The sequence below is a fragment of the Anticarsia gemmatalis genome, chromosome 7 (assembly GCF_050436995.1).
Source record: "Anticarsia gemmatalis isolate Benzon Research Colony breed Stoneville strain chromosome 7, ilAntGemm2 primary, whole genome shotgun sequence".
NCBI lineage: Eukaryota > Metazoa > Arthropoda > Insecta > Lepidoptera > Erebidae > Anticarsia > Anticarsia gemmatalis.
This window is the reverse complement of record NC_134751.1, coordinates 5,640,634-5,658,555: the sequence shown is the minus strand read 5'-3', so window position 1 is coordinate 5,658,555 and position 17,922 is coordinate 5,640,634. Positions and strand designations below refer to the sequence as shown.

The 17,922-nt window shown below is 33.6% G+C and overlaps 1 protein-coding gene across 4 annotated transcripts in view; it reads left to right on the top strand.

Annotated features, from left to right (window-relative positions):
* Positions 1-17,526, top strand: part of OtopLc (proton channel otopetrin-like c) — an 83,364-nt gene extending 65,838 nt beyond the window's left edge. For all 4 annotated transcript variants that reach the window (XM_076116625.1, XM_076116626.1, XM_076116624.1 and 1 more), the window contains 5 exons: positions 1,303-1,411; positions 4,180-4,359; positions 5,480-5,640; positions 6,666-6,828; positions 12,417-17,526. In XM_076116625.1, the coding sequence (XP_075972740.1) occupies positions 1,303-1,411; positions 4,180-4,359; positions 5,480-5,640; positions 6,666-6,828; positions 12,417-13,423 (1,620 nt within the window). In that variant the 3' untranslated portion in view covers positions 13,424-17,526. The remainder of the gene's footprint in view (positions 1-1,302; positions 1,412-4,179; positions 4,360-5,479; positions 5,641-6,665; positions 6,829-12,416) is intronic.
* The last annotated feature ends 396 nt before the right edge of the window (positions 17,527-17,922 follow it).

The following is a 17,922-nucleotide window of genomic DNA, read 5'->3' as shown; positions in this document are numbered from 1 at the left end:
TTTTAAGAAATAAAAAAAGATGTATATTCGATTTAAACAGAAAGTAATAGTACTTTTCTGTACATACGCAATTTTTTTGTTATCCCGGTCGGTCAAATACGGAACCAAGTAGCGGTTTAAGTTCTTCCTGTGCCTAAAAACAAAAGCGTTTATTTATCACTCTTTTAATTACCACCATACCTTCACACAAGTCGTTATGAGGCCACGCTTGCCTTCCATTCATATAACTTATTCATGAGGCGGCTAAATGTTCAGATAAATTATGATAACGCCACGTGTTGTGACTGAAATGTTCAAGTTAGGATGATGTAGAAAATTGATTTTCCGTGTTTTGTTTTAAAATGCCTTATTTATAGGCTTTATTGATTATTATGAAGATTTATTGATGAAATGGAGTTAAAACAAAGACGGGCTGTTTTTTTAATCCTGTAGTTTTTTTTTCTTAGATTTCATATTATACACATTTTGTTAGTTGAATATTGATTATCACTAAGTATTATACGAGATACCATGATAAAAAATATATCATCTTATTTTACTTTGCAAACATCCTTGCAAGAATGAATGCAAGAATTTTGTTCAAAAATGACCGCTTAAGGAAACGAATGGTACTTGTGGGGTGGTCCAGGTAAGAGTACGGCAGCATATAATTAAATATTTAAGAACCGCGGGGACGGTAACTGTAATTACCGGGTTAATGTAAAACTGATTAAGTCTCAACTTTGCCTCAGTGAAGCCATTTTGGGTAACTTTTAAATGGTTCGCTTCTTTATAATTTCGAACTTTAAAAACAGGGCATTCGAAATGTTTCGGTTAATGGTTTAAAATTTAATAAAAGCAGACATTGTTAAAAAAATATTCATGAACCGGAAAATAAATGAAGCAAACTGTAAAATAAAAATATAACAGTAGATACGAAAATGTTTCGGCTTTTATTTCAATTCAAATTGACGGTGTCGCACGTGTTCCGTTTGTATTTTTTATTTAAATCTATCTTTGCTTTACTACTTTTTACATATTTAAAAAAGGAATACTTTATTACGCAATTTTTTTTTTATTTCAGCCAGTTAATACAATTTTATAACATAGTCAAAACCAAATCCATTCGGATAAATTCTATATTCAAAAATTTAAAAATAAAATAATGAAGAAAAAGAAAACAAATGATGAAATTGATATTTGTTTTCTTTTTTTGTGAATTTGTGTTTTTGAGCCTTCATTAATGCAGATTGATATTTATTATTGAAGATTTTTAAGACAATGGTGGAAGAGAGTGGCTTTAAGAAGGAATATTGTTCGCAGGGCTTCTACCTCTACTTGTACATCGGTAGTATGGTGTTCTTACTGTACATGTATGCTGCATTGGCTAGAGACAGGTCAAAATCAGCGTCAGATACCACCGTTATACCAAGTAAGTATGCGAATAAATTACATTTATACCGATTAAGAACTGTTTGTTTAAGTCTTGTGGGAAGAATTCAAACAAATTGCAGATCTTTCTTCTCTTAAACCTGTTGTTAAAAATGATTTAAAGTTACCTTTAATTCTGTGATGTGAGATTGTGTATTATAGAATTATCTGTGTTGTTTAAATTTTTAGCAAAAGGTAAGGTGAATGTAAATGCTTAACTAATTTAGAGTAATAGCTTTACTCTTTTCCACCAAAGATGTGCGAGGTAGCGACGCGATGCGCGAAGAGAAATCCCACCAATAGGATTAGCTTTAGGTAATAGCGTCGTTTAGCTCAGCTTATCCTATTTGTGGAGTTCACGTCGCGCACCGTTTAGCTATCTCGCACAACTCTTGTGAAAATGTTGCCTTATGCTAAAATACGCCTGAATATTAGAGACAGATTTTTTGAAAACAAAAACTAAAATTATTTATTGTAGTGCACAGTCCTTTTTATTTTGCAAAAAAGGTGAAAGGGGACAACAATGATTGTAAGAGCGATCAATAACTACATTTTAACCTTTATTCCATCGGAAGTTCGTGATTGCTGTAGAACTTCGTTACAGCCGGGATTAAACTACAAATCTAGAGTAAATTGCGCTTATTGCGCACTTTTCAGCAGTTTGCGTATTGCACCTTTTGTATTGTGGCGGCTATGCAGACATACAAATCATGGCTACAAACACTCTAACCCAATAGTTCTGTGGGGCCCACTAATATTTATTTCATGTGGCACGGCGGTCGCATGCGGTTCACGCGATATTTCTGTTTCTGGTCACATTTATATTGCATTGTATATTTTAAAATTTAGTTCCTAAATAAAAACTTTTAACGACTACAGCGTGTAAGAGTAATTTTGTAAAATGTAGTATTTTAGCGCTAAAGGTAATTAAGGATTTGAGGTTTAAACGTAGCCAAAATGTACCTTTTGCAAACAAAAATATGTTAGGCGTAGGTAAAATAATTATATCTGCAATTTTTTTCAAAATATGATCAAATAATTATTTTTTCAGAGTGCTCAAGATTTTGCGACTCTTCCTACTTATAAAAATATCGTACGTATATAAGTACGTATTTACTAACCACTTTCCCCTTAGTTAGCGCGTCGAGTTAACGATTAACTACGTCTCAGATAGAGAAGTCAGCTTTAAATTGCATCATTACCTCACAGAAAAGCGAACGAGCTCTAATAGAAAGAGTGAAATGCTTGGAGTGTCGTTCATTCGTTCAAAGAACGATATTTTTTTGGTCTTTCTTTCACAATTGGCGACTGTCGGAAGGTGTGATGGCCAAGTGCCTTATAAGTTCTTGTGCGATAACGAGCAACAAATTTGTTTGCGAAGAAGTGCTTGGCTTTGTGACGCGACGCTCCTGTTATGAATATGAACTTGTCACTTCAAACACAATAACGCGTTCTTTTGCAAGGACATCTATTGTGACTTACACGAACAACATGTACTTATCATACATAGAAAATGTATATGGGCTTAGCCAAATTGAAATGCTACAAAAAGTTCACTGACTTCGTTAAATTGTAAACAATGTAATCTCGAAATGTTTCCGAGGTTTCCGGTACATTATTATTTAATGACGGTGAGATACAGGAAAAACAATGTTATGCATTTCTTATGAAATTAAAATACAAAAAGCTTAGGAAGACTCCGCGCCAGAAACAGTAAAACGCGTGGTTGTATTTGGCCAAGCAGAAAACAAACAGAAGGCCCATTTTTTCAAATAACCCTATGTGAAACGATCTGTTAAAAAGGGTACGAGTTAGGAGATTTGTTACGTTTCACAATCGCGAGGCTAAAACGAAGTGATAAATTCACTCGTAGACAATCTAATAATGTAGGGTAAAATAAACGGAATATATGATAACACACGTCACAATAGTGAACAAACACTACACGTGTAGAATCCTTTGATTCATTATTCATTCGAAAGAAAAACAAACACCGCGTGTCCCGAAAATAAAACAAACGAACTAAAGCCGATTCGTAAAAGGCGAAATCTTGTAATACGAGAGTACCTATGTGACGTAAACGCACTTTAAGTTTTTCACTCACTTTTCCTTGTTTTGTTCGCATCCCTTATTTTGCTCCTTCGCGCGATCGTGGATGTGGTAACGGACAGAGTGATTTTTCTTTTTGCTTTCTCTCGCGATTCCACATTTCGTTATTTAAATGATGCGGAAAGCCCAGCGGAGGGCGGACAAACATGGCAGCTAATGCTTTAGAGTGTTCCCGGTTTCACGGATATTTTATGTTGATATTTCTTTTTTTATTAAAAAAATGTATTTTCTTTGATCTTGGTTTTAGTCGGCCGAGCTTTTTTTAGATTTCGTTTCTTTGCAAACGCAGAGGGAGATCTGGAGTTGAATAAATAATTACCTTTGAGTTAATAGCACGCGGAAATATAATATTTGCACATCGGTAGACTGACTTGTTGACTCAGTGTTCGTATGCAGGAATGTATCATTTGCTCTGTGTGGTTTGATTTATCAAAACGAAATGAAACTGAATCTGCCCGTAATGTTATTATCGAACATAATAAAATGAAAATTAAAATATGCCCTCTTGCATTAAGTACGTACAGTATTTTGAGTTCTTAGATAATTTTGAAGTTGTAGGTATAATGTTATTAAAATCCCAATTCAAATAATAATGTCTTTAACTGCTTAGTTATTTAATTAAGTATTTGTTCCAATCTTCAACCGATTCTTACCTTTTAGAATCGGACTCAAGCTCATCCCCGTCGGAGTCGGACTCATGTTCCTCGCGCACGGAGCGAAGCACGGCGACAGCTGCACACGCGCCACCGCAGTTGGCAGCGAAGCGTCTGTCTTTAGGCTTCGCGCTCGCTTCCAGAACACATCACTATGGCAGCTTCTATCTCAGGATGGGAGCAGTTGGTGAGCTTTATTTATTTTTTTTATAAAATTTTCTAGCTGGCATCTAATCATAGTATATATTGTACTCGTAAAAGATGGATACCTCTGGAACTCATTGATTCAATTTCTCACTCATAAATGAAGAATATTTAGCTGATTGATAATGAGTGTTCAGATATAAATAGTTAATTACAATATTTTTAACGACAATCACATATTAATATTATTGCATTTCAATAAAGATAAATTTGTATGAGGTTAAGCTAAGCTAGTCTACAAAGGCTTATCATAGTGTTTGATCCCATAATATACGCATATTACGCATGCACCCTAAATGTATTTTCAGCCCTTACAAAACAACGTCTACTCTAATAAGGCTACAGAATCCAAACATTTTCATCAACGATACGTATTACAGCGTTAATCTCACGGCAACTGACTTCAGTAATTGTTTCGTTAATACAATTTGCTAAGTAAACTACATCGCGCTTAGTTCGCTTGTATTGAGTCACGGATTAGTTGTGATTGTTGTGAACAAACTTTCCGTCCGAGAGCCACTTCGGTAATTCAATGGGATCCCGAAGTAGGCCTCGGGTAAGCCCGTTGATAACTGTGTTATCGAAAATTGTAATCTTTTGAGACACTTTGAGTAGTTAAGGACCGTTTTCTTGTTGATGTTATTTAGGCTTTTATTTTTACGAAGGCAATGGTCTATTTTGTGATTTATTTAGACAATTTACTTTTAGATAGAAGGGTAAAGTAATTGACCTTGTAAGCGACTAGTAATGAGTTAATGACGCATGTTTAACATTTTATCTTGAAACTGGGTTTTGAATCTATACGATCTAAAAATAGTACCAACAATCATTTTTGGGGCACCTTAATTTCATATTAAAATTTGATTACATCACCACCATCATAGCCTAAACTTTCTTCAAATTATTTTGGAGTCGGCTTCCAGTCTCAAATTATTTCAGTTATATTTGATTACATAAACTTAAAATCTACATTTTAAATTTATGCAAAATTATAAAATACATATTTTTTTATTTTGTACTCTCTAATATTTCGATGAGCATGTCGTAAAGCTATTAAGTTTTCTAGTCAGTAAGGCAAATCTTCAAGTGTTATAACATTTCAGCATTCGGCATCGGTTCAATGATCTACTCGGGCCTGGAGTTCGGTCAGTACTGGGAGCTGGAGCGGAACACCAACTGTCACAACGTGCTGCTAGCGCTCACGCCGGCCACGAGGATGGCCTTCATATTCATACAGATGTACTTCATCTTTCTTAACAATGAGGTTTGTTACTTATACCTACTGTTTATAAGAATTTTGTCAAAGAATTCTTACTGTTCAATCACTCAGAGTTCATAGCTTCTATCCATCATAATCAGCCTCTTTTCAGCTACGTAAGCCACACAGTACTTTCTTATTAATGACGTCAACTATCTCCAAATAATAATATCTAACCTTATACTTTTAAAAAAGCTTTTGACGTAAGTACAAAAGTACCTAAGTCGTGTAAAGCAACTAGTGTAGTACAATTACGTCCAAAAAACTATCAGAATTGTTGATTCCAGTTGAATAACTGACAAAGTCATAGAATTTTAAAGATATAAAAAAATGGTATTGACATTAGGTAAGCAAGAAACCTACCGTCAGATTTAGCCAGACCACTTAATACTCGCATAAGACTACAAGAACAAAGCTTTAATAACATACGACCAAAATAAGGAACACGACTAGGTACTTAAGATTTGAGCCCGTAATAGATTTCTTAATGACGTTCCCCCGGGTGTACTAATAGGTGAGTATTAGACTACAGGTAGCTGAGCTTCCGCCCTTGATCGCTAATTGTTGCTTTGGGACGTTGCAGCACAACAATTACGTGATGTTACGAAGCTTATGCCGCAATTTGTTTACGACCTTAATGACTTGCCTTTGAAATATGGTTTGATTTAATTGTGATTTGTCTATTACTGTTGTGATGGCATCTTAATTGGTATTTTCTATGCTGCAATTTGTCATCTGAAACAACATGGAAAGCAGAACTTCATCAAAAAACTAAGTGAATACTAATTATTTAATTATTATCGATTAAAAAGGAACAAAATCTTAAAACGCCAATAAATTAAGATTTCTCCTATATTGTTTTTAAATTAATTTCTAACCACTTTTTACCTACCAATCTTGAAAACGGGTTCAACATAAGAATATCATATTCAGTAGGTCCAGGCATATTTAGAATTTTCTTGTTATACTTTGTCTACCTTAACTCTCTTTAAAGGTTGAACAGCTCATTAGATGTATTTTCAACATTACAGATGAAAGTATACAAACACAAGATAGTAGCCCGTTTCGGACTGATGCACATGGTGGGTACGAACCTGAGCGTGTGGCTGAACGTCCTCGTACAGGAGACCAAGCACGAGATCCTCACCTTCTACGACCCTGAAAACAAGACTATTGGACTGTCGCATAGACTTGGTAAGTGGCTCTTTTGAATCTCCTTCTTTATTTTATTCCTTCCCGCCTTACATTGATCTATTAGTATGATAGAGTACGATAAAGTAAGAGTATGCGTACAGAAAAACGGATGACAATTAAATAGTGAATATTTTTTCTAAATATATTAACAAGCGAATTGTGATAGAAACCTCCTTTCTCCATCTGTGATGTTACTTAGGTGAATCATTGTTACGAAGAAGATATCTTTTACTGGTATCTTAAATGCTAATTTTTAAATACTCGGTAAAATACTATATAAGCTTATCTATCATCAACTTAATACAAATATACACTGCAAAATTTTCGACTCGTTACCATCTCCCGAACTCCCGAAACAAATGAATGTCTATCCTTATAACTTTTTGAAATAAAAAGAACAACATAGAACTGCATCATTTAAATTTTGTTTTCTTACTAAAGTTCTATAATAATTTCAAACATAGAACAAGAAGTCTAGTTAAAAAGAAATGAAAATGAAGGGAACGAGACGCGGTAATTCTTGGATAAAAAAAAGTTTTTAAAATGAGCAATTTTAGGCCATTTTCTTATGAGTGTTGAAGTAGTAGTAAATGTTTGAATTTTTAATTTAACTTTAATACGGTAGCATTTAAATTTAATTACTAAAACATTTTTTTAAGAATAGAAACCGGGTATTTTACTTGTTATCTGTACAATAAAAAAAAGTGTTATAAATAATAAATAGTATAAACAATATTTTACAATAAAGTCTTAGTAAAGATCAAATTTATAAAGGGGCACGTTTCTGGTCTATTCACTTCACAATATTATTATAAAATGCGTAGAGCAATCTCCCGCGAGATCGTGACACGATGCAGGTGTTTTTATAAGATTAGGACGGCAGGTGAGGTTTTCTTTGCCTAAAAAATAATGCGCCTGTTTTACATGCATTAAAAATAAAATGATATTATGTGCTCGTTAAATTGTAATCTTGCTTAAAGGCGTTTATAAAAAGATACTGTTTAAAATAAAGTAAGTGGGAAATATTAGAAGGCACATTTTTGTAAAGACATTTAAAAGTATTTTCGAATAATTTCCTAGGTTATGGAATGATAAAATATCAATGGAATATCTAATCTCTTATCCCTCAACTTTTAAACATAAAGAAGCATGTTTAACATGGAATAGCAATAAACATTAATTAGAAAGCTTATAAATGCCAATAAAATACGAGTGTACCAAACTTATATAAAATAAAAATATTATGTGTAAAACCAAACAAAATGTCGTGTTACGTAGCCATGTAAAGCAACAGTGTTGTGTTCGCATGCTGACACACTGTAGGCTGCTATGATTGTGTGCGCGCAATCGATAATGTGTACTCGCCCTTATTTCTACGCGTTAACAAACTCACTGGGTTATATTATAAAGGGTTTGGCTGAAATCGTGAAGATTTATTTTATTTTATTGAAAGTTTTTTTGTAAGAAAAATAAGAAACTAAGGTTTTCGGTAGTAGTTTACGATTCTGCAGTTTGCCTGTGTATGTGTATATACGGTCTTACTTTAATACCTTGGGGGAATACAGGTGTGTAGTCTAGTATAACTTCAGTAATATAGAACGTTATTAAACAATTTTAAACGCAACTTTACAATATCTGAACCACAACCTGAACATTACTTATTGTAGTACTGTCATTCAACAGTCTAAGTACATCAAAGCTTTCGTGATAGTTTATGGCGTTTAAAATACTACGTATCTATAGTAAAGCAGCATAACTATTATCTAGTATTTTCATTAAAATCATTCTTGGTAGTGTGATATTGTATAAATAATTTATAATATTCATACAATTCTACTTATATTTGTGTTTATGTTCGTAGTAAAAGCTATGAATAGGCTCTACGCTATAATTGTTACGTGAATATTTAATATGTAACCCGTATAACTGAGTATCGATTCACTATTGAAAATACTGTATAACTATGAAAGAACTGCGGAAGTTTTAGTTTCGTGTTGGTAAATAAATATAAATATTCGTCGCTAAGGGACGACTTCCAGATATGTGTCGGATAACTTATCTGATAGGCATCGTGGCAGCAGCTCAATACAAAAATCTGTTAACTTAAAGTTTTAATATATTAAAATAATAATAAAATCCCCTTGGCTTCAAGAATCACAAATGAGTACACGGTTCATTAGGTTCCTTTCAGTGAACTCGTGAGGTACCCAAATATTTTATTAAAAGTTCATACATACAATAATGCAAAAAGACTCTTTCCTTATATGTGTTTTGAATAGCTGCAAACATTCTTTCTGGTAAGCCATTTAAAACAGATACAGAGGTAGTATTTATTTTTATAACTTACTAGCTGATCCGCGCACCTTCGCTTGCGTCACTTAAGAGAATCAGTCAAAATTTTCCTCGTTTTTGTAACATTTTTCGCTGCTACTCCGCTCCTAATGACTATAGCGTGATGTTATATAGCCTATAGCCTTCCTCGATAACTGGGCTATCTAACACTGAAAGAATTTTTCAAATCCGACCAGTAGATCCTGAGATTAGCGCGTCCAAACAAACAAACAAACTCTTCAGCTTTATAATATTAGTATAGATTCCAAGATTTCTTCCCGTATTGTATTGTATCGAGTTCATATTTTATTAGGTTATAGGGAACTTATGTAATATAATTCAAATATCGACATCTATTTGAATCATTCATCTAATCTTCAAACTTCAAACAGACATAGATTGATTACTTCGATCATAAATCAACTCAAAATGTCTGCCGCGGGAATTGATGATTGCACTCCTGTGCATTAATAGACAATAGAATATGCAGACAATATTGCACTGTTCCTTCAGCCATTCTTTACGACACCCACGGGTAGTGTTTCTAAGAACATAACCTACGGCTGGAAAGTTCCTAACTTACTACCCGTACTGTGTGCACTAAATTGTCTATGAAGTTTCAACTAAATAAATTATTACTGTGGCCATTTAGGTTCATTTACTTCGATAAAATTGATTCTTGTTAAAATTTGACCACAAAGATAGATAAGTTCTTTCTTTCTTTTTTTTTCTTCTATGCCTCCTCTTTAAAAACGGCGTGATATTATGTGTGCAAAAATAGATAAGACACCACTGGTATACATCTCTTTTTCTTCACTACATGGTAGGTATTAAACCAAGTCGTTTTTCGCAGTCTGTGCAACGGATTTTAGATGCGGCATATTTAAAAGATAAAGTGATTCAAGATATAAGTTTAATATGTAAACACTGTAAAGGGCAAAGCAACCGGCCCTTTAGTAAAATGTAATTTAAATTTTTAATATGATCACAAAAAAATCAAGAACTATAGAGAAAACGTAAAGTGTAAGTCAGCTGACGAAAATTTAACCACAGTTTAAGTTGCGTTCCGTTTTCGCTTCTGTAATTCCCTTACTTGAAAACGTGTACGTATGCGTTTACAAACATGTTCGTGCAGTAAGCAAACGTTGGTCGGCGTGCTCCCCGATAATTTCCTTTGTGTTCATATAATTGGATTAATCATTGTGACTGAACATTCGCTTCAGCGGGATATTGTCACAAAGTTCCCCTTCTACTGATTTGATTTAAGTGTTTGCTAGTTCTGGTCAATTGACGTGATTGTTTCTATTTTTAGAGCTATATTTAGGGGCGCGTTTTATAGATTTTGGGCAATTATTTATTTATTATGTGGTAAGGAAACATTTAATCCCCGTAAAATTCAAAAAGTTCAAAGCGAGCGAAGCTTTTCATAAAATGTTTTCGCTAATATCATATTATCATAAACCTTTATAGAATACACCCATACCTTATGTTCGTAATATTTTTAAAGGCATATTACGGAAGATATATTACGAAGGCAGCAGGCCAGTAAAAACGGCCCATACAAGCCATAACGTCGTATAAACAATTTTCTATGTGCTACGGCAGGAAACGGCTCGGCGGCGTTAGAAAATTTATTTAACCATAAAAATCCCATTTCACCGCGAAAAAATACGATACCATTATTTTCATACCGTTAAAACAATAGCTTTTTTACTAATAAGTATCTAAAGCTATTATGTTAATAAATAAATTTATACGTTCATAATTCTCGAAGGAGATTGCCTAAAGTCATTTGGCTACCCGAGACCGCGGCCCGCATGATTTGTTTTCTAACCATCCTCCCTTTTGCTACAATTTATCCACTTTTAACCCCTTTCCACCTACAGCTTTCGACGCGAATTTTACGCTTATTTTATTTTATTATGGGATATTTATGGGTTTTGCGTATGTTGTTATTATAGGAAATGTAACTTAGCGTATACAGTGTGAGGTGGTTTTATACGAATGAACACAATAACTACCGTTGATTTAATGTACAATGCGCCTAAATATTAAAGAATATTTAAAGTGTCAGTTATTTAATATTATACATGAAAAAAATACGATGATGTTAATGACAAAGAGTTGACATGATATCAAAAAAATCGAACATCATTTCAATAGAATCATCAACGTGGCTAGCCAAACCTTCACTTGAACTAAGTAAAGTACTTTATAGTCGTCATAAATTAGGTGTTCTAAGCAAAATGGCTGGTCACTGCATACTAAATCGGGAATATTCATTGAGCAGTTTCCGTCCTCCCATAAATCTAGTTTATCAAGTGAATTTCGCTTTGGAATTAAAATTATTCGTGCATTTGTGCAGCAAATAGAGATACTATTTGCACAAAGTGTTCCAACGATAATACTTTGTTAAGCGCTGGTGTAGGTTTAATGGAAGCAAAAACGGATGGTTAATGGCCTCAGTGTGAATACAGAGTACTGGATAAAACAATGAAACCGCCATCGTTATTTTAAAATTCTATTCAAAAGGAAAATCTTTTTGTGTTTATAAATCGGCCAAGTTTACCTTTAGGTGACATCGTTGTAGATACTTTTTACGATTGTGGTTACAATCTAGGTTTACAAAGTTCTAGAGTTGTTTTTTCGTTAACGTATTAAGACAAAACAGACACTGGTTAAATAGAACTGAAGTATATTATAGGAAGTAAAGTTTAATCAGCACAACCACAGGACCGAACATAATTTATCTGCATACAAGCGATTTCAATTCAACTTGGAACAATGCACTCGGGAGTGGGATCTCCACTGAGTCACAGCCATTGACATTTCTCTCACAAACCAATATCAAGTAGGTGCAGATTTCCAATTAGAATTTCCCTCATCATCGACAGACGTCACAGCGGTATGTTGATTGCGTTCCTCTGCGACCGACCCCGGAAGGCATTGTGACCCAAATACTTGCCGACGATCGAAGATAATACGTATTGGGTGATTTAGCATCATCTACACGTATAGCCAACGCTTTGTTTCACTTAGCCTCATTATTGACGGGCCAATTTCGGATCAACCTTTTTGGATATGAAATTATATGATAATTTGTTTGGGTATCGGTAGGGTAATCCCGTGTATTAGAGCCCGGGTCTGGTCGTTTATTATAATTCTATAAATATATGTGGATCTTTTTTGACTTATACAAGCTGCTGTGTGTTTTGAGTACGTAATAGATGCTTATGGTCTTTTTGTTTTAATTTCAGCATTCCAAAAGGCGTTTGCTTCGCTGACAACGGACGTCCCTCCATCACACCCTGCCGCTGCTCATCTGCGCGTACCACGAGGACTAAAAGGGCCGCATCACATCTTCGAGTGCCGGCGAACAAACATCATGGGATCGTTAGTTCAAGATGCATCGCCGTTCTTGTTTCCTTGTACTATTGAATACTCTCTCATTTGCGCTGCGATACTTTACGTGATGTGGAAGAATATCTCCAAATATCCTTCGAAAGATGTCGCCGCAGCGATAGTTAAAGCTCGAATACTAGAAGGTTTGGCCTACAAGAAATCCCCACATTTATACAGCGTAGACTGCGCGAGAGCTCACAAAGGCCTGTTCTTCGGAATACTCGTTTTGGTACTAACTATTATATCGTTGATACTGTTCTTTGTTCTTGTATCAAAGAAAGATTATGCAACGTTAGCTGTTGTAGAAGTAAACGTGTGTGAATTAGCACTGTATGCTATGACAACATTTGCTAGTTTAGCTGGTATGGTCTGCGTGAGAAAACTGAAGTACGATGGCAATCGCAATCTTGAGTTGGACAACATCCTCCTCGTCGGTGCTCAGACTGGCATGTTCATCTACGGCACTTTCACCATCATCGGAGGCCACTTCACGATAGAGAAGAATACCATTCTCATATTAATCACAGCTCTATCGTCGTTGATTCAAACAACTTGTCAAACGATGTTCATTCTTGACGCGAGTCGAAGATCAGCGAAAACACCTGAACAGCTCCGAAAGAAACCTGGAAGAGAGATAGTCACCTTCCTCTTAGTGACCAACTTGGCGATGTGGGCGATTAATACTCTTGAGAAGTCCAGAGCGGAGTCACATCCAGTTCAGCTTCACTTCTATGGTCTGTGGGCTTGGACAATCATCACTCATGTATCAATGCCACTGGCCATATTCTACAGGTTTCACTCAACGGTGTGCCTGTGTGAGATATGGAAGCGCGCGTACAAGATGAAGCCAGCTTACATGTAGCGACCGGCCCGGAGGTACTGGAGTACAACGCTCTCTCTCAGAATGTGAACTGTGGTACTTTCGAAATTAACGATGTAGACAAGTGGTAGTTGGATGTTAGTGCCATAGTTTCAGCTGATCTGAACATCAGATAGAATGTATTAGACGTGGAACATAGATTTATGCATATTTCCTACCGACTCGATAGACGTAGCTCAGAATTCGTCTCACCGGTGTATGTTTGTACTACATTCGTTTGAAAGTTGACTGCTGTAATGTTAAGTTATTGTATTAAAATATTTTAATGTGTTATTTATTTGTAGCTTTATTATACGCTTTAACTATCGTATATCGTAGCGGAACTGATACGTTGATATATAAATCACAGTATTTCACATTAAACGGGTTGGATTTTATTGATTTAGCGCTTTATATTTTAGATGTTAATTTTCTCCGAGTTTTAGTGTTAAATGTATTGTTAATATATATGTGAACCTATTATTAATAAGTTATGTGTTCATATTTTCATCCTGTTTAGGTAGGCTTAGGATCAGATAGGGGTTAGTTAGTACGTATGTCGTATATGTAGAGCCTGTATTCCACATTCCACTTTGTAATAATCTCTCAGCCGAGGCATAACGATTCATTCACGCACTCTGATTCAAAATGAATGTCTTCCATTAGGTTACATTATTTTATACACTTTGTACAAGGTTCATTTTCTGCTACGTTTTATAGCGTGTATTATTCCATAGTACAGTGGGAACAATAAATTTTATCGACCTAATGATATTTTTTTGAAGGATTTTAAGCATAAAATCAATACATTGGTTACGATAATAATGTAATTTTTACTATGAAACGCGAAATAGTCTGAACAGATATTAGAGATTTTGTAGCGAATATTTTTGCGAGGAAAATGTAGTAGTGTCAGTATTTTGGAGAAATTTTATTATCTCGTAGCAATACCGTGGACCCAGTAGTTAGGCAAAATGTGACACCAAAGTCTTTACGAATAAGACAAGTTTGGAGCTTATTATCGAGTAGTCCAGTAAATATTTGAGTAGAGTTGGAACAATACGGAATTGTTTGGTAATAGAATTAGCTGGATGATGTTTTGATTGTCATAGACTTAGTGATTACGTCCACTTCTTATGAATCTTTATACTTTTTTGGAATTGTACATGCCACATGATTTTGCGTAACTATTTTAGTAGAGCTGGAGAATACGAAGAAAGAAGAATTAGAATCTACGATTATATGACATTTATGTTAGTAAAAACAATGATCTTATGATATATTTATACTTCTATGACACATGCATAGTCTAACATTTTTTACTTCACAATAAAAAACTAGGAATAGTTTATGAAACTTACTTTGATTTGGACAGTAGCGCCATCTAGGGCGCGGTGTTAAAACTAAGAAACTTACCTCACTTCATGAAAAGTAATGGCGGTTTTTATGTGAGTTTAATAAATTATTCCTTAGTACAGTCTGATAAACATCTTTTCTGAAATACATAGTAATAAAAAATCTCACGAGTTGATAGCTCAATTTCAATATAAGCTGTTTTACAAAACTATAAACATTTTACTTCATAGTTCTGCTAACATTTGCTCAATATTTAGATGTGATTTTCTCTTATATGTATTATTTCAAATTACTATGTATATTGCTACATGACTTCTTTGAATCAAGTTTATGTAAGGAGTTATTTTGAGGTAAAAAGCTTTACAGACTTTTTAAATGGACATTATGAGTGTTTGGAGAATCCAATACTATAGTGTATGTTGGCAACAAAATATATTTGCTACAATGACAAATATTTGGTTGCGACAAAAAATATCTGAAATGTTAAATCTACTTTTATTCGTAGATAAACTGTAGCTAAAGAATTTCCCTCTTATTCATAAACACTCTATAAACCTATTTTAGTTAAAAAATTACTATAATATGTTTTCTCTCTTTCATTTCGCTAAAGAGTAAAGGAAACAAAACATTTTATAAGCCTTTCATAACTGCATATATTTTTATGAATAAGAGGGTTTGTGTATTTCTTTAATTTATTTCAAGCTAAAATAATGTTGATAATTCTAATGCTCTCTAGAACCGCTTTAATTGTTTAATAATTGCTTTGCAAAGTAAGTCCCAGTTTGAAAAACAGTTGATTTTGTACATTATATTATCGTAGTGTTAGAGTCCTTTATACTTTTTATATAATATATTATACATCGTGTATCTAGTGTAAAATATGTTCTAGATGCCTATTGTAAGTACATTGAATACTCAAGAAATTTTAGCTTTAAATTATATGTGACATACCAAATTTATACCTACTAAGGTATTATGGGTATATCGGCATTGAATTCTAAATATTATGAATCTTTTTTTAAATGCTGTTATTTTTCAAGCTATTGTAATCACTATGCTTAAAAGTGAGATGTGAAAAATAAATCTGAATTAACGAGCTTCTCATTTGTTGAATTTTTGCATGTAATATGGTCGCAATATTTTATTACAATATCGGCTGAATTGTTTTAATTGTTTCGATCAAATTGCATCTTCTGTCTTGTTTTCATAACACAATCTTTCCTACATTATTTCATTCAATGTTGATATGTCTATAATATGAATAAATCGCAAAAGTTTTAAAACAATTGAGTACTAATAAATTATTGTAGAATAGGCGAGAGTGAAGCGATACAAAGTTTGATTCAGAAATGTAAACTAGATGTCCCTTGGAGAACGAATTGCTTGAAATTTTCAATAATATACACATGCATACGAATTTTGGACTGCTCTTTTTCTTTGATACATGTTTTATTTTATGGTAAAAATGTATATTTTATGAATTTTACTAAACGTTTATTTAGTCATAAACTTCTTATGTACCTAAATACTTTTGAAAATTTAGGAAATTATACCCCAAACTGTTTGTAAACCATCCTTTTTATTCTATTGAGTAAAATTATGAATTTCAGGTATAAAACTCTTTATAGTGTGATTAACTAATCAAACAATAAAGAGTTTCAATCAATATCATGAATAAAGCACTAAATTGCTGTGAAGTGATAGTTCGAAAGAATTGTTTACACAGATATTTTATCTACCTACATAACATCGCTGTACCTTGATACCTAGATAGAGTCATGTATAATAAATATTATTATTTATTGCAAAAACCTGTTTTTGTATAATTAAATAAATACATGCAGGTGTTATCACTATCAGTGCAATCTAACACTTTCGTAATTGAACGATGTCGCTAATTATTTTGCAGTAATCTTAGACTTCTACCACAAGTCGCAAAAGAAGCGTATAATTATATTATTATTGTTTATAATATATTAAAATAGCGGTTTCGAAGGAAAAGCAGAAAAACTTTATGAATTTCTTCTCCTATCTCAAATTTAAAATCCTCACCAATTTATGTAAAAAGTAATTTATAATCTATGTAGAATAAGTGTATATCTATAATTGTTTTAATTTATAACTAGGCTAGTTATTTTACCTTCATAACCATTATACCAAATATTCGTTGAAATACCGTATATTCATTATGGCATTTGCTTTAGTTATTACGAATTATGACGTCCCATGAAAACTTATTTTATTAACCTTCTGTCGATAGTGTGCCATCATCATCGGCCTAGCCTTTCTTCCAATTTTATAGGAGTCTGCTTCCAGTCTCACTGGATGCAGCTGATTAACAATATTTGTACAAAAAATGACTGCCAATCAGACCTTTACAACCCAGTTACCTGGGTTATAACACGATACCTTCGGCTAGACTGGTTTTAAGACTTTCAACTCTCTGTCTACTGGTAACGACTGGCAAAGATCTTTGAAAATTGTCGGCATTGAGTCATTTGCTCTAATAATGTTAACAGATCACTGAAGTAAATAATATAACCATGTGACGTCATAATTCGCAAGAACACTGATATTTTATAAAATGCCTTTTGTAAAAATAGTGATACTAGAGTATTGTTTTTAATGATATATTTGTGAACTATTTATTTGTTTAGGAGAGACTGTGAATAGATCAGGATAGCGTAAGATTGTCTCCTTGGATGTTTAACGTTTACAAACAAATAAAAACTTTCTTGAAATTATCCTGATATTGTTGTTTTAATTCTGAAACATACTTGTTGCCTAAGCTCTAGAAACATACTAGTTTCATGAAGTCATTTGACTAAGTCGTTGTCCTAAAACTGCTGCTAAATGTTAAGAAACTAGAAAAATTCACCTCTACCTATTTCCTTGTATGTTATACCTACATCTCTAATCCAATAAGTTGAAAGTATGTATCCATTTTGTTAAACACCTTAAAACGCTATATTTACTCTCTCTAAGGCAAGCAAATCTTAAATTTATTAGCGGTACATGTACAAGTTTGGCGTTATCATCTTAATTTCGACGATGGATATCGTATCAATTATAGAACTATTTTGTGTTATTTCGTTTTCTTCATCGGATAGTTACAATAGAGTGTTAATTGTTTACAGTCCAAATAT